General features: G+C 42.8%; 1 protein-coding gene across 2 annotated transcripts; it reads left to right on the forward strand.

Moving 5' to 3' along the window:
* Positions 1–1,518: 1,518 nt before the first annotated feature.
* On the forward strand, positions 1,519–23,758 carry heatr1 (HEAT repeat containing 1). Of its 2 annotated transcripts, none has more exons than XM_050059313.1 (45): positions 1,519–1,619; positions 2,748–2,906; positions 2,996–3,212; positions 5,202–5,343; positions 5,494–5,595; positions 5,694–5,834; positions 6,078–6,289; positions 6,458–6,591; positions 6,723–6,810; positions 7,139–7,240; positions 7,556–7,673; positions 7,794–7,901; positions 8,986–9,087; positions 9,221–9,309; positions 9,433–9,629; positions 9,926–10,047; positions 10,970–11,179; positions 11,570–11,744; positions 11,832–11,980; positions 12,126–12,318; positions 12,417–12,589; positions 12,991–13,155; positions 13,257–13,499; positions 14,360–14,491; positions 14,652–14,755; positions 14,921–15,067; positions 15,161–15,279; positions 15,382–15,503; positions 15,794–15,922; positions 16,029–16,253; positions 16,505–16,634; positions 16,959–17,137; positions 17,311–17,363; positions 17,468–17,591; positions 18,347–18,487; positions 18,580–18,884; positions 19,022–19,172; positions 19,263–19,433; positions 19,796–19,930; positions 20,560–20,664; positions 20,763–20,925; positions 21,597–21,742; positions 21,995–22,153; positions 22,436–22,544; positions 23,533–23,758. In XM_050059313.1, the coding sequence occupies exons 2-45, from the start codon at positions 2,765–2,767 to the stop codon at positions 23,619–23,621; spliced, it is 6,462 nt and encodes a 2,153-aa protein (XP_049915270.1). In that variant the 5' UTR covers positions 1,519–1,619; positions 2,748–2,764; the 3' UTR covers positions 23,622–23,758. The 2 variants fall into 2 exon arrangements, with proteins under 2 accessions (XP_049915270.1, XP_049915271.1); XM_050059314.1 differs by having other exon boundaries at positions 8,989–9,087.
* Positions 23,759–24,689: the final 931 nt, after the last annotated feature.

Raw genomic sequence — 24,689 nt, forward strand, 5'->3', positions numbered from 1 at the left:
AGGGAGCTGAGCCAGTAGGTGAAGCTTTCAATTTCCTGTGCCATCTACTTCCCAACCCTCACCTATGGTCATGAGCTCTGTGTAGTGACTGAAAGAATGAGGTTGCGGATACAAGCGTCTGAAATGAGTTTCCTCTGTAGGGTGTCTGGGCTCAGCCTTAGAGATAGGGGGAGGAGTCAGACATCTGGAGGGAGCTCAGAGTAGAGCCGCTGCTCCTCCATGTTGAGGTGGTTCAACATCTGATCAGGATCCTCCTGGGCGCCTCCTGTTAGAGGTGTTCTGGGCACGTCCCACTGGTAGGAGGCCCCGGGGCAGACCCAGAACACACTGGAGGGATTATATATCTCATCTGGTCTGGGAACACCTTGGGGTCTGGAAAGTGTTGCTGGGGAGAGGGACGTCTAGGGTGCTTTGCTCAGCCTGCTGCCCCCGCGACCCGGTCCCGCATAAGTGGATGAAAATGGATGGATGGAGGTCAAAGGTCACAATGACCTCACAAAACATATTTTTTGCCATAACTCAAGAATTCACACACTATTTCTGACAAAATGTGACACGAATGTCTAACAGGATGAAACAATGACCGTCAAAAGGTCAAAGGTCAGCTTGACTGTGACATCATCATTTTTAACGTCATATCTCAGGAACAGAAGGGGAGACATTTGGTCAGATACTGAATTGGTGACTCTAATCTTGAAACTGTGCTGATTGTATAGATCTTCTGTGTGTGAAGCATCCATGTTTTCACTGACATGGATGGAGACTGTCAGAGACACTGGGCTGGTGGGCGGAGTCATACAACCACGGGGCGGTAATTCTGGTTTAGATTTAATTTGATAATGATGTTGACAAAATGTATCGTCATAAAACTGAACTTATACTCTAAAGAATAATGTACTAGTTTAACTTTAAAAAATTAAGGTAACAATTTCCATGCATCTTTTGAAGTAGTTCCATTATCAAGTCAATCCTCTAAGTCTTTTATCATCTTACAAATTCATTTAGTTTAGTACAACCAATATGATTCGTTCTGACCTCGAAAAGCGTAAGTAAACCAACTTAATATTTATCCAAACGTTGTATTGATATTTAGCGGTTAAAATATTTTATGCAAGATATTATAACTTATTCATTTTAATTAATAAGTGGTCAAGTGACTAAAACATGTTAATGAAACAAACATATTTTTTTATGCTGAAAAACTTATTTATTTTAAGCATTATTCACTGATATAACCCCATGAATTATTTTTATTTTTTAATGATACAGTTGTGTTGTTTTCCTGAAAGATTTTTTTAACATAATTAATAATGAATATTTTTTGCAATATTATTCTTTTTTATAAGTTTTATAAATATCTGCTGTGATAAAACCTGTCTGTATTATGTTCTCTCGTTTTATTAAAATACTAAAATAAGATATTCGGGTCAAGTCCCGCCTTACTGTGCTGTGATTGGCTAGTTTGTTCTCTAGAGTCCCGCCTTACTGTGCTGTGATTGGCTAGTTTGTTCTCTAGACGTCCCGCCTTACTGTGCTGTGATTGGCTCGGCGTGACGTGCCCCGGAAGAGGAATCATCCACAACGTGCACCCATGTGTTTGTCGGAGTTACAGAAAACAGGTCAGCGTTTCTTATTTTCATTATATCATTTTATTTCCTACATTATTTATAAAATTATGACATTGTTCCGGTGTGTTTGAGTTCACGTTCGTTGGTCGCGAGACATTTTGTTTCGTTACTGAGCTCAGAAGCCGATAAATTAGCTTAACTAGCTAGCATGTGTTGTAGCAAAACATTAGCGCTAATCTAGTTTAACTAGTTGATGTAAAATGAACTAGTTGTGTAAATACAGTATAAAAAGACTTTCCTCTGGCTGCAGTCACCACACTGGATCATTATCTGAGTGATACCGCGCTCAACGGGGTCGTTTTCTTGTGTTGGATTTATCTACGTGCCAAACTCCCTTGGAAAAACTGCAGTTTTAATGTTTTCCTGCCTTTTAGAAAGAGCAGGTTCTACACAGAAGTGTTCTAAAAGCTGTTTCGTATTCTCAAATATCCACTTTTCAAATCGGCTATAGCAAATTATAATAATTACTTGATGAAGTATCTTTTGCTTCCTATTTTAGGGAGCGTGTGCCGCTCACCACGGTGCTATAAAGGTTATTAAAGCATTAAGTTGACATGCCAAAGTTCCCAGAGGATTATGATTCATATTAAAGTAAAGTGGGGATCATTAGGTTATAATAGCAACCAGGAACTCTAATGGTACCAACCTCTCAGAGGAGCTTTTAAATCTTCGTTTTAACCAGCAGTTTGGCCTGATGTGATCTGCACCAGAGTCAGTTCATGTTAAACACATTGATTTAAAGTTTGAGTCCCACACTGTGAAGTGACTGAAGCAGCGTTTTGTTTCAGGACAGCTGAAGAATAATAGAGAGATTTGGTAATAACATGCTGACTGTCATTCATTGGCAAACCTCCTGGATCATGCGCAATAAATCAGAGGAGCTCTCCTAACTTCAGTGTGTACTTTCTATTCTCTTCGGCAATCTCAAGTTAAATTGGGTTTATTTAAATTCTCATTCATGATAACAGACTTTCTTAAAGACTTCATTAGGAGAAGTTGAAGCATCCTGAAGCCTTTAGGGTAACGTTGGGTTCAGGTGAAAGTAACAGGAAACAGACTTTAGTATATAAACAAAAGGCGAGAGAAATGTGAGAGTGACTTTTGTGTGTCCGTCATCAGATTAAGAAGCCGTCATCATGACGTCTTTGGCCCACCAACTGAAGAGGCTCGCGCTGCCTCAGAGCGACCCCAACCTACTGACACGCAGAGAGGTCGCCTCGCTCCTCTTCGACCCCAAAGATGCTGCTTCCATGGACAGAAGCACCTTCTACGCCCTCGGTGAGTCCTGGACAGGTTCCCAAATGGCCAGCAGATGACTCCCACACATGTTGTGGTAAAACCTTACTGTCTGTCCTCTTCGTCTTCAGGCTGCACAGGGCTGGAGGAGCTGCTGGGAATCGAACCAGCCTTCCTGGAGTTCCAGGACACACTGTTCAGCCGGGCCTCGATGACCATTGAGCGCAGTGTCCAGTCCAAAGAGGTCAACGAGAAGCTGGACGCCGGCATCTCGCTCTTCCTCACCCGCCTCTGCCCGTACTTCCTCCTCAAACCGGCCCACAAGTGCATCGAGTGGCTGGTCCACCGGTACGCATCTTAACGTCTTGCAGTATCACCACAGCTCATTCTAAGTGATATCTGTGACAGGTCTGATCCTGTCAGATTAATATTCATATATTTCACTACTAAATTAAGTTTATACTTCTTATCAGCCAGATGTGTCAATGTCTGGAAAAAAAAGTGATTTATCATAATGTATGAAAATTTGTGATATTTCAAGAAAAAAAATCAACATTACAACAAACGGCACTTTTAAAGACAAAAACAATGTAAATTAAAATGTTAAAATTGTTCTATGTCAAGAAACAGTCGTAATGTTATAAGAAAAGGTAAAAAATAATTCAAGTAAAAGTCAGTATTAAATAAAAAAAACTGCATGTTTTGAAATGTTACATGAAAGATTTTAATATAAAGAAAAGTTACTTCATGGTTTTAACATTTTGAAGAAAACAAACATATTTTTAAAATTCAATAATATCAGAATTTTGTGTACAAAATTTGTAAAATTGTGAAAAAAAGTGAAAAGTTGTGATACATCAAGAAAAATTTCACTATTTCGATAAGTTTTAATATGAAAAAGACAAAAATCCTAATATTTTCTTAAAAATGTAGCATTTGAAGTAAAAGTGTGACATTATGAAAAAATATATTTCTAGTGAAAATCAGTGACATGAAAAACTGCATATTTCTAGAACATAGTTCTCATTAAAAGATAAAGTTATATTACTTAAAAATATTAATATTTGGAATTAAAGTTATTATATAACATGACACAGTTGTAACATTTTGAGGAAAACGGATGTAATTGTTTTTTTAAGTCATAATATTTCAACATAATCATAATATTTTGAGGTAAAAGTTGTAAATTGTGTGAAAAAGTCAAAATATTTGACAAAGATGTCACATTTTTAGGAAAAGACAAAATTTGTAATTTGTCATAATGTATAAAAAATATTTCAAAACATTTCAACATTTAGATAAAGTTGTAAAATTTAAAGACAAAATTTGTAATATTTTGTTACTAATGTAGTATTTCATTTCAAATCTTAACATTATTAGAAAAAAATAATTATTTTAAGTGAGTAAGTCAGTGTGACATGAAAACTACATATTTAAAAACAATTCTCATATTAAAAGATAAAGTAGTATTACTTTAAAAAATGTAATATTTTAAATAAAACGTATCATATTACATGACAGTTTTAACATTTTAAAGAAAAAAATCTTTCAAAGTGATAATATTTAAAGATTGTTGTAATATTGTGTAAAAGAGTCATAATATTTAACCAAGACGTCATATTTTTGGGAAAAAGTTTCAATATTTGTAATTAATTATAATATATGAAACAGTTGTGATTTTTAAAGAAAAAAATGTAGATAAAAAATATTTTCCTAAAAATGTGGTATTTTTAAGTAAAAGTCATAACGACTAGTGAAAGTCAGTGCTACATGAAAAACTGTGCATTTTGAAAAAATAGTTCCAATATTAAAATAATCAATATATTTTAAATAAAAGTCATAATGTTACATGACATGAATCTAACATTAAAAAAAAAAAAACATGAAATATGCATTTATTTAAAAGTCATAGTATTTCAAGATAGTCGTAATATTTTGGAGAAAGTTACAATATTTAAAGAGAAAATCTGTAGTTTGTCATGAAAAAATAATAATACATATAAATAATAGAAAATGTATTAAAGTATAAAAAATTTACATAAGAAATGTGATATTTTGAGGAAAAAATCAAAGGAGATAAAAACGTTTTAATATTTAAAGAAAAATCATTCATAATTTGAGAAAAACTTCAAGTAAAAGCTGTAATATAAGAAAAAGAAGCTGAAAGTGTTCAAAAGTTCAGAGTTGGCATCAAATATCAGGTTATATTTTTCGCTCATTGTACGCTCATGTCAAAGTGCAGCGTAACTGAACCTTCAGATGTCAGAAGGTGTGTTTCAGATCAGCACCTGTGTTGTCACATGACGTTGTTGTTGTTGTTGTCCTGTTGTGTTTCAGCTTCCACATCCAGCTGTATAACGTCGACAGCCTGTTGGCGTGCGTCCTGCCGTATCACGACACCAACGTGTTCGTCAGAGTCCTGCAGCTCCTCAAGATCAAAGACGCCACCAACCGCTGGAACTGGCTGCACAGCCTGCAGGTCTGAACGCTGCGGCACACTGACACTGTGTTTATTATTATTATTGTTCTGGTCGACTAACGTCTGGTCGACCATCAGGGGGCAGCGTTGGTGTTTCTGACCATGAATATTAAGTGCTTCCTGTAAACGCTGCTGCTGTTGTCTCCATAGAAACCAGGCGTGCCGCTGTCCAGAGGAACATTGATCACTCACTGCTACACAGACCTGAGCTTCATGGACTTCATCTGCACCATGGTCACCAAGGCCATCCAGGTGACATCATCACCATGACATCACACTCTGATGTACAAACAAACGACATAAGTCTCACACGTTTGCTTTGTTTTCTTCTTCTTCTTCTTCTTCTTCAGGCGTACTCGGGACACTCTGGAAGTTGCTCCCAGCTCAGAGTGATCTTCTCCTTCTACGCCTCCTCCATCGTCCCCGCTCTGGACGCTATGGACAACGTGTCCGACGCCATCATTTCCAAACTGCTGCCGTACGTTCAGAAGGTAACCGACTCGCTCTGCGTCCGTTCACCACATTATCCGTACTATTTGTGTGTCTCCAGACCACCTGTTGAAGGTCGATGAGGGTCGAGAGGATACACTACTGAGGCTTAACATTTAACCTTTAAGATCTGTGGCGTCTTTTGTTCAGTAAAGAAAGTGTTTTCAGTTCCAGTGCAGGAACTCAGCTGTCATGTATTTAAGCATTTTAACCAAGGCTCTGCTCTGATGATGTCATCACTGCAGGGTCTGAAGTCGTCTCTGACGGACTACAAAGCCGCCACGTACATGATCGTGTGCCAGCTGGCGGTGAAGGTGGTGATGGAGGCAAGTCTGGTCGACACGCTCGCTGTGCACGTCAGCAAATCTCTGCTCAAAGAACCCGTGTTGGCCAAGGAGGGTGTGGGCTGCCTCATCGTGCTGCTGCAGAACCAGAAGGAGGGCGCCGCCGGGCCCAGGTAGGACTGGACACGCCCACCTCAGGTGTCAGTTTATCTGATCTGAGGCTGGAATCTGTTTGTTTGTTTAGTGTGACATTAAGATGAGAGATTATTGTTATTATTTTCCCAACTTGGATCCGTGATGAGAACCTGTCCGTCCTCTCACATGTTTGTGTTCTCCCTCAGAGCGTTTGGCCGTCTGAGCTCGATGCCTACGCTGGTGTCGACGCTGCAGGCGATGGCGGCGAGTCATGATGTCAGCCCTCTGCTGCGCTACCTGCTGCCTCACCTGATCCATGCCGTGTTCACCTGCAGCTCAGGTGTGTTCAAACTGTCTCTCTGTGTGATGTGGAGTAATAAGAGTGGAATCATTTCCATCATAACGTTGAGACGTTGTGTGATGTGTGAAGAGAAGCTCAGGGCTGAGTTTACCTGTCGTTCTGTGTCTCAGGTGAGACGCAGCCGGACGAGGTCGGCATGTTGGAGTCCATCCTGCAGTCTGTCCCTCTGACCAAAGGCCTGGACCAAACTGTGGCTCGGTAAACTCAATTCTTCATTGATTCATCACAACTTCTTAACGATTGAGTTTGACTGGAGGACTTAAAGCTGCTGAACAAGCATCAGATGATAAATATTATTATTATTTTGTTTTATATTTTCAGTGTGCAGTGGTTTCTTTGTGCTGCATGTCCCACCTCACAAACATAGAAAAAATAAAATGTAACTATATTTATCCAGAGGGAAGTTGTTGTGCGACAGCTGCATTAAAAAGTGGACTCTGCTGAGATGTTGTAAAAACACAGGCTGCACATTTTGGAACAGAAACTCTTCATGACAGATGTTTGTGTTGCTGTGTTGCTCCTGCAGTTTGCTGTTGGACAAGTACCTGAGTCAGACTGAACTCTCTGCTGAAAACCTGTCTGCCCTCGACCGCCGTCTTCTTCCTCTGGTTCGACTGTTCGAGTCCAGGTGAGTCTGTGTGACGGAGATCGCCTCCACAGTTTACCTGATTTATTGCTTAACAAGATGAAGGAAGCAAAGCAATGTACAAAACATAAATTAACCACATAAAAAAATCAATATCAGTTTAAGTGAACACTATATTTAGAATATTTTCACCCCGTTACCTTGCCATCAGCATTATTTAGTTTATGTGGCAGTGCTCCTGTCTGCTTCTCCAAACTGGGGGTGTGCCGACTGACATCTACTGTACGATCCCACTTCAACACACCCGAACTATCCCTTTAATGTGAGACTCATTGGCTGTGTCTTGTCCTCCATCAGATACTGTGGAGCTCTGGACGGTGTCCTCGCAGGTCATGTGACCGACGTTGGCAACCCTGAGCAGAAACATCTTTTCCACCAGTTCCTCTCTTTGTCCATGAGCAGTGGAAAACACCAGGTACACCACATTATTGTATTATCAGTATATAAAAATGACAGCATTCAGCAGTGAAAGTTAAAGTCTTACAGTGTTTGTCTTCTGTATGAATATTTTAAATCAGTGTCTTTCTGTGTGCAGATTATGGGAGACTCAGACACGTCGTTGTTGCTCAGTCTGAAACACCCGCTGCCTTCCGTGAGAGTGTCAGCTGTGGAGCACCTGATGGACATTGTTACCTCCGGGCAGGTACGCCAGCAGATTTCACTTCCTGTTTCCAGACAGTTCAGGGAAAGTTAGAAACGCTGGGGGCAGATGTCTCTGCTACATATAACCAAAATCAATGTTGATTTATTGTGATGCATGATGAACTTACTTATGGTGTACCTCAAGGCTCGAATCTGGGTCCCATGCTTTTCTCTGTAGACCCTTTAAGGGCCGATGTTACAATGAGGTAATTTTGTCCACCTCATCAGAAACTGGGGAGGGATTAAGAGGAATATTGGATTTCTCTGGAATGCTAACTTTTTAGCACATTAGCTAACGTTAGCTTCCATAGCAAAACAAACTGTGTCGTTGTCCTTTGCAAGATTGGCTTCCTGTGACATCATCCATCCACTGAGTGAGAGCATACGGGTCGGCCAGTCTGGTCCCGTTGGTCAGTGTTTACTTATTCAAGTAACACTGGCGGTCCCGGAGAGTGAGTGACCTGACATGGTGCGTTGGTAAATTCAGTCTGACGCTCTACACTAAAATGAGAGCCCTGTTGGTGGAAGAAACGGAGCGTTATATTTCTACATGAATGAACCAACGGTTAAGTTAATCACACATTCACTCCGCTTGGCGCTCTGCTGCTCCGTCTCCACAGACAGAGTGTCCAGAGTGCGCTCTGCCACTCTGAGAGTGCGCTGCTCTGGATAACCCAACGCTACATTCAGACAGTGCTCCCAATTTATGAACGCTCCAGTTTGTGTCAGAGTGCGCTCCAAGACAAGACAACAGAACTTATTAGCTAGCGCTAGCAAATGTCTGTGGAGAATTGTTTTGCTTCCAGCTAAGCCCCGCCCACCAAAAAACATCATGCTGTTTACTAACAGTTAAAGGGTCGATTTATAGGCTCCTCCTTATTATAAACATAAGGTGTGTGTTCATTTCTATGCTGATGATAGTACCACATCTTGGGGCAAGATTATCCCCCAAAGAGAAGACAAATAATAATGATAATAAAATTAACTTTATTCATTTTAACTTCACCTTTTTTTGCATCAACACTTTGCACCAAAGAGAAAACCACCTTCTTCTTCTAATGTCTTCTCCTGGTGTTTCTCCTCAGCAGCAACAGAGTTTGGACGAAGACTTCCTGAAAGAGGCCGTCATGGACCGCCTGAAGGAAGACGTGCCGGAGGTCGTGGCTGCTGCCCTCAAGATCCTTGAGGTGAGAGAGATGCTTTAACAAGTGTCATGGTGGTGGATGTGCGGGAGTGGAGGCTGCAGCGCCCCCTACAGACCAGTCAGCATGGTGCGTTTTAAAGGAGCAGACAGGTGATGGTGTGCTGTTGTTGTTTCAGCTGCTGTTTGATGTGTTGGACCCTGAAGACACTGTGTCCTGTTTACTGTCACTGCTGCACAGAGTGGATCCGTCGGTGGCAGAGCACTGGTCAGTGAACCAAACACCTCTTTATTGATATTGCACCTTGCTAGTTTTAATTGTCTTTATATTGTTTTACATGAGGAGTTGGATTATTATTGCAAATAACTGTGTGTCTGTGTTCCTATCCAGGCTCCCAGTGCTGACAGAGGCGGTGCGTTTACTGTCTGACCCCCGGCTGGGAAAGGGGGACGCTGAGCTGCTGCAGAGGGCGGGCTGGAGGCTGCTGCCCTTCCTTGTGATCACTTCCTCACAGCTCCGCCTTGCCTCCTGCATCGCCCGATCCTCCATCATCACCCAACATCCGCTCACACTTAACTGGGCTCAAGGTAACGGGAAGAACTGCTTCACTAAAAAGAACTTTTGAGCATTTATACTTGTGCGGTGGTGTGTCTGTGTCACTCTGCAGTTACACATCCACAACACTAGTTGGCGGTGAAGGTTTCTGTGAAGTGCTCTAAAGTTTAGTTGATTCAAAACACACATTAAACACACTGTACATTATCAATAATGTGATTTAAGATTTGTCCCTCGTAGTATCAGAAACTAAAGCTCACTGATTAACATTTCTCAGCCGGTTGATCAGGTTCTTTTGTGACTAACAGTGTTTGATGTGTCCACACAGAGCTGGACAAGGTGATGAAGAGGAGCTCTGAGTCCGACTTCGTAGGTTTGGCCAACGAGCGTCTCGTCACCACGTTGACCACAAACCTGACAAACATGGAGCACTTCTCCAAACGAGACGCTGTGAGTTGTTATTTGAAATGTTTTTCAAACCCACAGGTTCCAACTGAAGATCTGTAAAAACACAAATATAGAGTTTCATCAGTTTTTCCTCAAACAGCTGCTCGCTATAGTTTTTATCAAACACACAGGAGGAAATAGTGACTTTTTGGGGAGTATTTTCAGCTTCTTTATTTATTTTATTGTATTAATTCCCCCATTATTTATTTTTGTATTTAATTTCTCCTGTTATTCATCATTTTTTAATCATTTTTAACTTGCATTTATTTTTATTTTTTATTTTTAAATTTATCTATATTTTTTTTAGTTAATTCGTATGCATTTATTTCTTTTTAGGTATATTTTAAAAAAAGTATTCATTTTTTTCATTGTTTAAATTTTGTTTATTCATTTTTTAAATGTATTTAAATGTATTTTTTTTTAATGTATTTAAATGTATTCTTTTTTTTTAAATATAAATAATTTCCTTTCGAATTTCTCTCCCTGGTAATTTCCCCAAACTTATTTTGTCTTTTTTTTAATAGTCTTTATTTGTCAGAATTACAGTCTTACAGTAGTTGGGTTACTTCTCATAGAAACAAAAGAAAAGGAAAGTTCAAGTGTCAAATAAAGTTTCAGTAGCTACTGTATGTCCCTCACAGCCCACCCCACGATCCCAGCATCTCAAATAACAAAAACTTACAAAATAATGATAAAGTAGATATGACAACAATATAAATAATAACACATACATAACAAGAGGGGAAAAAAACGACTTAAAGGAAATAAAACTTGGTTTGGTTCAGGAGTTCCTAGAAAAGATATATTTCTTTCTATTCTGTCTTTTAATCATTTTTATTTCTTATCTTATTCCCTTCCTCTGCAGAACATGAAGGAACACAACTGTGTGTAAACGCTGTGTCTCTGTGTGTTTTGTGTTCATCAGCTGGAGAAGCTGGCTCTGTGTGTGGAGCAGCAGCGGGGCTCCGGCCTCAGATGGAGGGCCTCCTTCCTGGTGCTGACTCGGACTCTTCTTCTCGGCCTTGGCGAGCTGAGCGAGACCCAGCACCTGCTCACCGCTCAGCGGGTCTACATGCTGCTGGAGACGCCCCTGCTGGAGGTCATCAGGGACACTGCCGGTGGTGCTGGTGCTCAGGTCAGACGAGATGAAGACAAAAGCTCAAACATTTAATAATAAAACACATGAAGACAGAAACTGTGACTGACCGAAAGAAAACTGATCTGGAAAAGGAATTTGATTTAATACAAACTTTTGATTTGCACTCATTTAAAATTTTATTTGACTTCTGACATCATCATGTTTTAACGTCATATCTCAGGAACAGAAGGGGAGACATTTAGTCAGATACTGAATATATGAATAAACTGAATAATCTTGAAGCTGTGCTGATTGTATAGATCTTCTATGTGTGAAACATCCATGTTTTCACTGACATGGATGGAGACTGTCAGAGACACTGGACTGGTGGGCGGAGTCATACAACCACGGGGAGGTAATTCTGTTTTTTTCTCTGTGTTTTAACAGGAAGCAGAGCGCCGTGTCGCCGCCCCGTCCTCCTTCTCTGAAGCCCTGACTGTGTACCTGAGCAGGTGCGAGCAGCAGCCAGGTGACCAGCTGGACAGAGAGTTCAGCTTCGTCCTGATTGCGCTGCTCAGAGACTTCATCTCCTCCCTCAGGTGTCCCGACGCCTCCTTCAAAGGTGAGTTCCCCTCCTGACGTGTGACAGCCATGGGTTCACCTGCAGAGACACTCAGTGTGTTGTGTGTGTGTGCGTGTGTGTGTTCAGGTGAGGTGTGGTGGAACCCGGAGAAGCTGGACACAAACACCTGCTGTTACCTGGGGCTCACCTGCCGCCTCTTCAGTGTCATCATGAGCGGCGCCGGCGAGGGTCCGGCAGCGGGCTGCTTCAGAGACTTAATGAAGCTGCTCATCCAGGTATGAGGTCACTTCCTGTTGACTGACGGCGATGGCTGTGAGTCAGCAGTAACTTTTTTACTTTAAAGAAAGAATGTGAGAAAAATATGTTCATTCACTTTCTGGACTCACAACAAGAAATCACCGTCCTCTCCGTCTTTTCCAGGTTCACCTGAGCGAGCCGTCAATGCTCTTCCGCTTCCTGTGCGTGCTGTGGGGTTACAGCAGTAACCACGGAGACCAGCTGGACATGAAGGTGGGCGCCGTCCTGCAGACTCAGGCTCTGTACATGGGCCGAGCTCTGCTGAACGCTCAGACGGCCGCCACGCTGCAAGAGCTGGTCGCTGCAGACTCACCTGGTGAGAACATTTAGTTCTAACATTTAGCAACATGCTAACATGCTAAGCTAAGATGGTGCTAATCATGACATCATACCTGCTCCGTCTGTCTCTCTCAGTGGTCCCGTCGTTGCTCTGCTGCCTCACCTCGCCGGTTCGGGAGGTGCGGAGGGCGGCCCTCGGCGCTCTGCAGAGCCTATCAGGAGCCGACGCTTCTCCCTTCCGGCCAATCATGGAGAAGCTTCTGAAGACCTCAGAGGAGATCACTGCTGACCCGTCATACCTGAGCCAGGTGAGACGCTGAGTCATCGACACTGAGTCAGACAAGCCAGAGCAGTCAGTGACTTATATTCAAGAGGTGAGCACGTAGTCTAACGTCAGGTTCAGACTGCACGACATTTCGTCTGTTCTGACAGTCGCTGTGTCATAAAATCTTGCCGTGACAGACATGATAGACCACACGTTGGTCCACGACCAATCATAGCTGGTCTTTCAGGATGTGTGTGATGTCATCAAGTTATTCTCCTTATGTTTTTTTTATTATTATTATTATAATTATTATTATTTCAGTCACTGTGTCTGTTCATGTTCCAGCCAAACTGTTATTGTAGTAACGTAAAAAGTGTCACCAGATGGGCGGAGCTACATTTGAAGTACCACATACAAACTGTCCTCTCGGTGTGAACCCTGCAGGCCCTCGGCGTGCTTCATGAGGAGTGTATGTCTGTGAAAGCCAAGACGCAGCAGAAGAAGCTTCAGGCGTCGATGCAGCAGCTGCTGCAGAGCGTTCAGACTCCCTGCTGCCCGTCGTACACCGCCGGCTGCCTGCTGCGAGCACTAAGCAATGTCAACGGACAGGTGAGGGTAGGAACACACCTGCACACTTACATCTTATCAGAACAAATGAACCACATGTCATTTCATTATGTGGATCTGGTATCTTCTTTTCCACCTCTCAGTCCGTTCTGTCTGAGCTGCTTCCTGTTCTGGATCGCCTCCTGGAGCAGAGCGGCCCCGACACCCCCACCCTGCTGCGGGCCGAGGCCCAGCTGATGCACCTTGTCCTGGGGAAATACAACGAGGCGTCGGCCCCCCTGCTGGCCGAACACCAGAACTGTCTGGATCTGTTTATCAGAGCTCTGAGGACATCGGCCCAGCCACACTCCGACATGCCCAGCTGCCAGATCATCGCTCTGGAACAGGTCAGGATAACCACAACCCGGGGTTAAAAATAAAATCAGGGTTAAACCAGGGTTCAATGTGGGATTAAATCAGGGTTAAAACAGGGTTAATATGGGATTAGATTGGGGTTAAACCAGGGTCGAAAACAAGGTTAAACCAGGCATTAAAATAGGGTTAAAAACAGGGTTAAATCTGGGATTAAATCAAGGTCAGTGTAGGGTTAACCAGGGATTAAATTAGTGTTAAAAACCGGTTAAATCCTGGGATTAAATCAGGTTTAAAAGCAGGGTATAATCAGGGTTAAACCAGGATTAAAAACAAGTATAAACCAGCAATTAAATCAGGGTAAAAAACGCGGTTTAAACAGTGTTAATCAGTGAATCAGGGTCAAATCAGGGTTAAAAACAAGGTTAGACCAGGTTTAAAAATAGGGTCAGATCAGGATTAAATCAGGGATAAAAAATAGGGTAAAACTGGAGGGAAAAAACTACATTTAAGATATAAAAACTGTTTTAAAACAAGGAATGAAGAGAGGGTAAAACTGATGAAAATGATAAACCTTCAGCAACCAGGGTTGAAACTGAGGATGCGACAGGGACCATCCAGGTTTATACAAAATATTAATCTTAATATAAACTATGGTAAGACGAGGAACATGCCAGATATTAACTGTGGTTAAAACTTAAACTACACTGTGAAGAAACCAGGGTTAAAACTTATTTTAAAACCAGGATTAACTGATATAAATCTAAATTTAAAGGATGATCCCACAGTCTCTGCAGACGGCCACACTTGGACTGTTTGTCCTGTAAGGTGTGTTTCTGTACTGAAGGTTTAAAGATACTAGTTGTGTCATCGTCTTTCTTAATCGTCTCTGCAGATCACGAAGCCGTTCTTCTCTGCCCTCGGAGACGAGACTGTGCAGCAGAAGCTGCTGTCGGTGATGTTTGACGTGCTGGTGGAGAGCAGGAGTCCTCTGGTGACCAACACCATCAGCAGCGTCTTTAAAGGGGTGAGACAACTGATAAATCCTGACTCAACTAATCTGTGATTTAAACAGGAACTTTAAGAGCTTCGTCTGTTCCTGCATGCTTCTGATGAGTGTTGATCTGTAAACATGACTTCCTGGCAGTTAGTTTGTGACAGCAGTCCTCTAACTTTCATTGTGACAGATCGCAGTTGACGGTCAGCTGGTGGCCAATGAGCTCGCTCCGCCAGAGAAACCCAAAGTGAGCGTGACGGTGCAGCAGACCCGTCGCAGCAGAATGAGTCTGAGGTGACGTTCATTTCTAACATCTGCTGTTTTATTTACTCAAGGAGTTTAAAGTTCATCTGTCAGATCTGTGTCATTAAAGTTTGAACACTGACTCAAGGTAGCACCAGCTTCTGTGTGTGTGTGTTTGAGACAAAAGAGACATTGTGAAGTTGTTTCCCTGATCAGGAAGCCTCAGGAGGGCGGTGATGCTGGTCCAGAGGGGGGCGCTGTGTCGTGGCAGAGAGTCACTCTGATCCTGGAGCTGCTGCAGCACAAGAAGAAGCTGAAGAGAGCCCAGACGCTGGTGCCGGTTCTGTTCTCTCTGCTCGCCAGGTAAACGCTCAGGAGTCTGATGTGTGTTTGTGTCCTCGGGAGTCTGATGTGTGTTTGTGTCCTCAGGAGTCTGATGTGTGTTTGTGTCCTCAGGAGTCTGGAGTCAAGTCCTGGGGATCAGACCAACATGGAGTACACCAAACAGCTGCTGCTCAGCTGTCTGCTCAACGTCTGTCACAAGCTGTCTCCTGACGGGGGAGCTGTGGGACCCGGTAGGTCACAGAGGGAGGACAGATCCACCACAGAAGAAGAAATAAACATTATTGATCACTGTTTACTAACTGAGACTCTCCCTGATATGATGTCCTCTGCAGATGTCCTGGATGAAGATAAATTCAGTGTGGAGCTGGTGGTTCAGTGCATCAGAATGTCTGACATGCCGCAGACTCACCACCACGCTCTGCTGCTGCTGGGTGCCGCCGCCACCATCTTCCCTGTGAGTGAACAAGTGGGCAGTCTCCTGTGTGTGAGATTAAAAACACAAGAACCAAACAAACATACAAGCTAATAGTTTAATCTGTTTAATCTGTTAATTTGAGCTAACATCATGTGATGATCTGAGTGAACATCGTGTGATAATCTGAGCTAACATGTGATCATCTGAGCTAACATGTGATAGTCTGAGCTAACATGTGATAGTCTGAGCTAACATGTGATAGTCTGAGCTAACATGTGATAATCTGAGTGAACATCATGTGATAATCTGCTCTGTGTCTGCCCCTCCAGGAGAAAGTCCTGCACAACATCATGCCCATCTTCACCTTCATGGGAGCCAACATCATGCGTCTGGACGACGCCTACAGCTTCAGAGTCATCGACAAGACGCTGCAGATGGTCATACCTGCTCTGATCCAGGTGAGACCGACAGTTCAAGGGTTCCATCCCATAATATTCAGTAAAGAGTGGACAAACAAGTACATGATTTGATGTGACCCCTCTCTTCATCACGTCTCCTCCTCAGGCCCACCAGCTCTCTGATGGCACCTCTTCGACTCGCATGGTCGCCATGGTGACGAGGATCATGCACGTGTTTGCCGATGCTCTTCCGCACGTGCCCGACCACCGGCGGCTGCCCGTCCTCCAACAGCTGGTGACCACGCTGGGCCCTGCCCACTTCCTCTGGGTCCTGATGCTCCTCCTGTTCAAGCTGCACGCCACGCAGACGGCCAGCTCTGTCAGCGAGAAGGTGAGTGGCAACACCAAACCCTTTCAGTACAGGACAGTAAATTTAAGGTGTGCTGATGGATTCACGTCATCAACTCATGCATTGAGTAACAGAACACGATCGATATAAACTGGGTCTAAATTTATATCTTGCTTAAAATACATTGATATAGGGGTTCAAAGCAAATTAATGTTTTGGCGTTGATTGATCCTGCAGCAGTGAATGAAACCAGTGTTTCTGTCAGCATCGTGTGTGTGTGTGTGTGTTCTTAGGATGCAGCTCTGGAGAAAGACGTGGACTTCTGGATCTCTCTCTGCTGTCAGTTCGAGGTGACCGACCAGCTCACCTCCCTCATCAACATCCTGGACTTCCTGCTGCAGCTTCCTGACGACAAAGACAACGGTGAGATGTTCTTCACGTCATCAGCACATCAGACACTCAGTAGATGGCGGTCGGCACGGCCCCAGTTTGGAGAACCAGGCAGGGGTAGCAATGTAGCGCTGTGCTTTATTAATAATATGATACATTTAGATTATTTTCACCACTCTACCTTCAGACAGTCATTTCCTGCGGGAAACTGAAGCCGTTACATCGCTCTCCTGAAAGCCAGACTTCACTGAGAAAAGTGTAAAAGTTGCCAAACTGTGACTTTAAAATATCAGAACAAAGAAGACTCCCAGTAAAGTCTCAGTGTATTTGACCCTGGATGTTTCCTGTCCTCTGCAGCTCCAGTGAAGCGCTCTGTTGGCCGGCGAGGAGCCAAGAAGGAGTCGTCGGAGGAGGAGAAGGTGGAGGATCTGATCTTCAGCGTGGAGGCTCACAGCAGCAAAGAGCTGAGACACTTCAAGTTCCTCTGCGTCTCCTTCATGGCTCAGCTGCTCGGCTCGGCCAGCTTCATCGGGAAGGTGAGCGACGTCAAAAACGAGAAAGACGTTCTGTGACGTTTCAGAAAGAGCTGGGAAATGACCAAGACCAAGATCACATCACACTGATTTCAGCCTCTTCACTGTCTTCCACATCTCTCCTAAAAATGAACTTCTATCTGAAAGCATTTCCCGATTTTGATTTTTGATTTCAGGTTGCTGACGGAGGTGATGCAGTCGACGAGTCTCTGCAGCAGCTGCAGCAGAGGTGAGTTTCTCCTCAACCAAACTTTAAACAGAGTCTCCACATGAAGTAGCAGGTGGACACGATCACACTGATTGATTGATTGATTGATTGATTGATTGTTTCAGGCTGCTGGAGGAGATCCTGCGTTACATCCACAGCGTCGCTCGCTGTGTGGAGGAAAACGCCGACAAACCCACCGCCAAGTTCTGGAGAGTTCTGCTCAATAAAGCCTACGATGTTCTGGACAAGGTAAATATAGCACAGTCAGCATGAACAGTGACTGCAGGTGTTTATTATAGTGTCTTACCTGTAACTGCAGAGACACACTTTCAGCAGTGTCGTTTTTATCCCTCCGTGCCGGAGATAGCTGCGGCTGTCTGTCTGTCCCATCCTTGTGAACACGATATCTCAAAAACGCCTTGAAGAAATTTCTTAAAATTTGGCACAAACATCCACTTGGATTCAAATTTAACTGTTTAGATTTTGGTGTTCAAGTGTCAAGGTCAAGGTTGCTGTGACCTCATCTGTCTCATTCTTGTGATTGCAATATCTCAAGAACAGCTCGAGTGATTTTTTTGTAAAATTTGGCACAAATGTTATCGTGGACTCAACGATGAACTGATATTTTGGTGGTCATAGGTCAAGGTCTCAGGAATTTCTCAGAAATTCTCAGGAATGAGATATCTCAAGAACGACTTGAGGGTATGTCTTCAAATTTGGCACGAATATTCACCTGGACTAGAATTTAAGGGTCAGAGGTCAAAGGTCACTGTGACCTTACAAAATATATTCGGATCTGGTTGTTTTGGTGCACACCTGAGTGTGATTGCTGTGTTCACACCTACACAAACGAACCACACTGAGGGGGCAAACGTACTTGAGTTCAAGACAAACTTGAGTGGCGTGCGGAGGCGTACAACCGCGGGGTGGTAGTTGTAGTGATTTTATTGACAGTGTGTAAAAACACAACAAACCCTTTGTTATCGTTGTCTTCTGTTGCCCAGGTGAACTCCTTGTTGCCCACGGATACCTTCATCACAGTGATGAGGGGGCTGATGGGAAATCAACTGGCGTCCGTCAGGAGGAAAGCCATGGAGCTGCTGAACAACAAACTGCAGCAGCGGACGCAGTGGGACCAACAACAGGTGACACGTCGTTCATTCATTCATCTCGTCTCATCATGTTCAACTCTTCGGTTCTTCTTCATTGGTTCATAGAGTCTCTCTCTGTGTCTCAGGTCATGGTGCTGTTACAGCTGACTGGTGACCTCCTGAGCATTGTGGGTAAAAGTCACAGTAAGGTGACAGAGGCGGAGCAGGACGCTGAGCAGGCCATCAACCGGCAGACGGCGCTCTACAGCCTCAAGCTGCTCTGTCGCAGCTTTGGCTCCGACCACCAGGAGGCGTTCGTCCCCGTCCTGCTGCAGACGGTGGACATCGTCACGGCAACAGAGGAGGAGAAGAACGTGACAGGCAGCGCGCTGCTCTGCATCGCCGAGGTGGTCAGCACGCTTAAGGCCCTCGCCATCCCACAGTTACCAAGGTAACCTACCGGAAATACTCTTCAAACAGACGTCTGCATTCAGAACTTTACTGCAGTTAAAATATGTAACCAGCACATTGGAGTCAAATCTTTAATATTTTTATTTATTACCATCAAATCTCTGCTGTGTGGCGCAGGTTGATGCCAGCGGTGCTGCACGTGCTGACAGACAGGAAGGAGCTGCTGACCAATGAGATCTACCTGCTGAGCGCCGTCACCGCCCTCCAACATGTCACTGAGACGCTGCCGCACTTCATCAGCCCGTACCTGCAGGACACCACGTCACAGGTCCGTCACCTGAGTGATGAGCAACACAAACTCCAAATATTCACACATAAACGTGTGGAGAATAAAGTTTGACACTTCCTGTTCCTGCAGGTCTGTCGGCTGACTCGACTGGCAGAGATTTCCTCGTCTTCGTCCACGGCTGCCACTCAGCTGTCCACACGTCTCGCCTCCCTCAGGAGCACCCTCGCCACCAAGCTGCCCCCCAGGGTCCTACTGCCCACCGTCACCAGGTGCTACAGCAGCATGGTGCTCGACAGGAAGGTGGGACACATCAAGTTTTCTCTGCTGCTCACATTTTATGACAGATTCATCTCACTTTATTTACACGAATTTGCGCAAGTAATTATTTTCAAAACCTTTATAAAAGTTTCTGTCTGATATCTTCAGAATCAAACAACTTGAGAAAACTCAGAATGTTTTCAGTGTTGACACCCGTTTACATCGTCGCTCTGACTTAATGTCTCCTCTGAATTCAGTCAGCACTCAGACTCAGATTCGTCACATTGGACATACTAAATCTTTTCCTGGCATACTTGGTAGTACGGTAGTGTGGGTGTTTGAACGTGCGCACTCTGACAGGACAGATGTGATGTCAATGGCTGACGGTGTGTGTTTCCCTGCAGGGTCAGCTGGGGGCGCTGATGAGCATCCTGAAGGAACACATCAGTCACATGGAGAAAGAGCAGCTCAGCTTCCACCAATCAGAGCTCACCTCCTTCTTCCTCACCGCCCTGGACTTCCGTGCCGAGCACTGTCAGGTCAGTCGGATGTTTCTTCCTTTTTATTGTTGATGTTTATTTAAACTTGCCGCTCAGATTCTCACTAATGGTACACACTTCAGTAAAAAAAAAAATCAGCGTCATCAGGATCCGTTTTTATTAATTTATGCCAAACAGTAGAAGAAGACTCGAAGGCACAATTAAATTAAATTGAATTAAATTATTTGATTTTGTTTTGTTTTACCTTGTTTTATTTATTTAATATTTATTTATTTATTTTATGTTTTTGTTTTACTTAATTTTATTTTAAGTAATATATAAATTGTCTGTGTTTATTTTATTATTCTTTGACTTTTATTTTTAATTTTTTAAATTATGTTAATTTTCTTTATTTTAGTAGATTTTATTGTATTTTATTTTTTGTATTTTCTTGTATTTTTTGTTATATTTTTCACAACTTAATTTAATTTAATTTTAATGTTTTTAATTGATTTTTTTATTAAATCCACGTAGTTTACATTCATGTTTACTCGTGAGCAGTCTTCTTCTTCTTCTTCTTCTTCTTCTTCTTCTTCTTCTTCTTCTTCTTCTTCTATTGCACATGTTGAGGTGTAAAACTGCAGAAGGAACCTTTAAATCACAGCTGACTCTTTACTTCCTGTCTTCAGGGCGATCTGCAGAAAACTTTGGAGATCGAAGGCCGTGTGATCGACTGTCTGCTCGCCATGGTGATGAAGCTGTCTGAGGTCACGTTCAGGCCGCTCTTCTTCAAGGTAACGTCACTGTCGTTCTGTCGTCACAGCGTTTCCACCAGCTGACGGTCGATCCATGGTTTGATCCATGATGTCGTTGTTGTTGTTTGTTCCTGCAGCTGTTGGACTGGAGTAAATCAGGCAGCAAAGAGCGCCTGCTGACTTTCTACCGCCTGTCGGACTTCATCGCAGAGAGACTCAAAGGACTCTTCGTCCTGTTCGCAGGAAACCTGGTGAAACCTTTCGCTGATCTGCTGCGACAGACAAACCGCTCCGACACAGGTGAGACAAAATATTTTACTCTAAAATGTTTTTATTCTTTTTAATTTTATTTTATTATTAATATTTTATTTTTGGTTTTATTTGATTTTACCTGTTTTATTTTATTAATATTACATTTTACTTTGCTTTATTATATTTCATTATGCTTTATTGTATCTAAAATTAATTAATTTAATTTAATTTTGTTTTTCTTTCTTTTAATTTGTTTTACATTATTTAATTTTAAGTAACTTTATTTGGTTTTATCCTGCTTTATATATTTATTTATGTTTTTTATTTTATTGAAATTATTTTTTACTTTGCTTTATTTTAATTATACCCTATTTGACTATTTTATTTTTGTATTCTATTTCATCCTCAGATATTTTACTTCATTTAATTTATTGTGTTACACTTTATTGTATTAAATTTACATTGTTATATTTTACATTACTTTATTTAATTCAACTTAAATATGTATCATTGGACTTTATTTTGATTCCTTTATTTAACTTTAATTAAATTGACTTAATTTTATTTAACTTCACTTTGTTTTTTGTTTTACTTTATTTAATTTTAATCAGATTTAACTTCATTTTATTTTTATTTTACTTTATTTAGATTTAATTAAATGTGTTACCCATTTAAATTAACTTCTTTTAATTTTTTATTGATGATGTGTCTCTGTTCAGATGACTTCCTGTTTGACAGCGAGGAGAAGATCAGTCAGCTGCTCCTCTTCGTCCTCGACTGTCTCCACAAGATCTTCCTTTACGACACACACAGGTTCCTCAGCAAAGAGCGAGCCGACGCCCTGCTGAGCCCGCTGCTCGACCAGGTCACACCTCACACACACACACACACACACACACACACACACACACACACACACACACACACCTGACTCGCACACTTTGGGGAGGAGGGAAAGTTGAAGTATTTTCTTTTGCTGATTTTCTGTAAATTTGTTTAGAGTTTGTGCTGCGTTTGGATGGAGACCTGACTATAGACTCACCTATCTGTCTGTCTCCGTCTGTCTCTCTGTCTGTCCTCCATCTGTGTGTCTGTCTGTGTGTCTGTATGTCTGCAGCTGGAGAACACAGTGGGTGGGGAGCAGGTGTACCAGCAGAGGGTGACTCAGCACCTGGTCCCCTGTGTGGGTCAGTTCTCTGTGGCGATGGCCGACGACTCTCAGTGGAAAACTCTCAACTACCAGATCCTCCTGAAGACCAGACACCCCGACTCCAAGGTACACACACACACACACACACACACACACACACACACACACACACACACACACACACACACACACACACACACACACACACCTCAGTTACCTCTGTAGATCTGTGTCGCAGTCAAACTTTTACTGCAGTGAACATCTGAATGTTTTCTCCACCACTGTTGATGTGGGCTGATATTAATATGCAAAAATGCCTCTTCCTCCTTCTCCTCCTCTTCGTCCTCACTTCCTACCTCCAATTCCTTTTTACTTTCTCCTCCTCTTCCTCTTCTTCCTCCTCCTCAGGTGCGCTTCTCCTCCCTGTTGATGCTGATGGAGCTGGCGTCTAAATTGAAGGAGAACTACGTGGTGCTGCTGCCGGAGACCATCCCCTTCCTGGCTGAACTGATGGAGGGTGAGGACACACACACACACACAGACACACACACACACACACACAGAGGCTGAACACATGTCGCAGTTTTTGTGCCCTCAGATCTTTTTCTGTCTTAAATGTAGAAGAAACGCTCAAAAGTAAGAGCGCTGCCATCGCTGCACTCGCGTGTTCCCAAGCGTTTGTTCTTCAGCGTGCGATGGTTGAGCTCTGAGATAAACAAAGTCCAACTTTTGGAGAGCAGCAGTGTGCACCACATTGGCCCGAGTAGCACTGAGTGCCCGACCTCGCATTTTCCAGGTGGTTAAAGCTGCAGCGTGTCCGACCCTCATACTTCCTGCGATTAGTCGTCCAAACGATTAAACGTCCGCCCCCTCCGCTAGTTGGCACCAGAAATATTAGTCGCTTAAACCAATTAGTGTTTTATTCATGTACAAGGCTACTTAACTGTCATGCAGCCGCCCGCCACTAGTGGGAGCTACAGAGCCGTCAGACAGCAGTCCCCCTCCCCGCGGTAATGCTCCAGTAGACTGGAGTTTTAAACTGGAGAGATGTCCTCTCACAAAACCAGCGCGGTTTGGCAGCACTTTGATCTAGAAAATGAATTCAGCAGCAATGAATCTTTTTTGAGACGTTACATTATTTGTTAACCTTAAGTGAGTTGTTGTCAGATAATGTGCAGGTTTACGTTCATACCGCACGGCGCAAAGTGTCTCGTACTTCAGCAGTGTTTAAAATTCAACATGGTTGTTGAAGATTGTGATTAAAGGCTTCAAAGGGCTCTGAATGCACACAATATTTTTTGGGACAATGTTTCAAATACTTAACAATAAATTGTGCTAAATTTGACTGTTTTCTGAGTGTTTTCGCTTTTTAGACCTGTCGACGAGTCTTCATTAAAATTTTTGTTTAGTCGCCAAAACATCCCGATATAATGTAGGATTAAGTATCACATTATTATATGTGATGGCAGTAATATATCGTGTGTGTGTGTGTGTGTTTATTTCAGATGAGTGTGAGGAGGTGGAGCAGCAGGTGCAGAAGGTTGTTCAGGAGATGGAGAACATCCTGGGAGAACCGCTACAGAGCTACTTCTAACATGTACACACAGTAACCACACACAGCAGGTGTGACGTTAAACTTTTAAACATCACGACGAGTCCGTCGGCCTCATCTGATGTCAAATTTGTACTTTTTTACTCGTGTAAAGAAAATAAACATCTTTCTTTGTTCAAGTGTTTGTGTTTAATGTTTTGTATGAAGAACTTAAACCTTGTCATCAGTGTGCTCGTGTACGTTTCCATCTCAACACACACACCGGCTTCTTGTGTGTCAGACGCTGGAATAAAGTTATTTCAGGGTTTATATGGAGTGGTCAGAGGTCAAAGGTCACATAGAGGGGGTGCGGTGCTGCCAAACCTTGAGGATATTTCCACGCTGCACACATTGGATTGGTGATGTGTTGGCGTGAAGCAAACTGGAGGAATGAAGAAGGTTATGTTGGAGGAAGGAACTTCAGACCTCACTGCAGAGATGCAGCAAAGGATTTACCTCAGCAGGTAAATATTTGTACATCGATTTAGGTCAGAGCTCTGATTTAATCTTGTACAGAAACAGATCAAAGAGCTCAGATGGAGTTTTGACCGGAGGTCCAAACAGTAAATTCCAAGTAGTCGAGCAGCACGAAATATAAAAGATGAAACCGCTCATGAAAAAAAGATTTTTATCTTAAGAAGTTTTTCTGATTTCAAAAAATGTCACGGTACGTTTGTGAGATGGGATACTGGACCTTTTCCACAGCAGGTGACAACATTAACAATGGCTCAGTTACATTTAGTGTGCAGTCAGCTGCTCCAATGAGGCAGGATGGACAGTATCAGGGGCCATGAACACCCTTAAGGTTTCCCTAATATGTTCACTTCAGTATTTAAGGTGTTCTCCTTATCTTTGTCTTATATTTAAGGAATCCCTTACAATTACTTAAACCATTGGATGAAGACTTAAAGTGTCGCAAGTGCGAAACAAACATGGAAACTGTTTAATTTTATCACTGTAAAGTCTCTAATGTTTTTTCATGCAGCACCTTCACGTCGATGTCACACTTCAGGGGCCGTGTTCACAAAGCTTCCTGGTATTAAATGTTGCTCCTGGTGATGAAAAAAAAAA

Source organism: Epinephelus moara, chromosome 13 (assembly GCF_006386435.1).
Source record: "Epinephelus moara isolate mb chromosome 13, YSFRI_EMoa_1.0, whole genome shotgun sequence".
Classification (NCBI taxonomy): Eukaryota; Metazoa; Chordata; class Actinopteri; order Perciformes; family Serranidae; genus Epinephelus; species Epinephelus moara.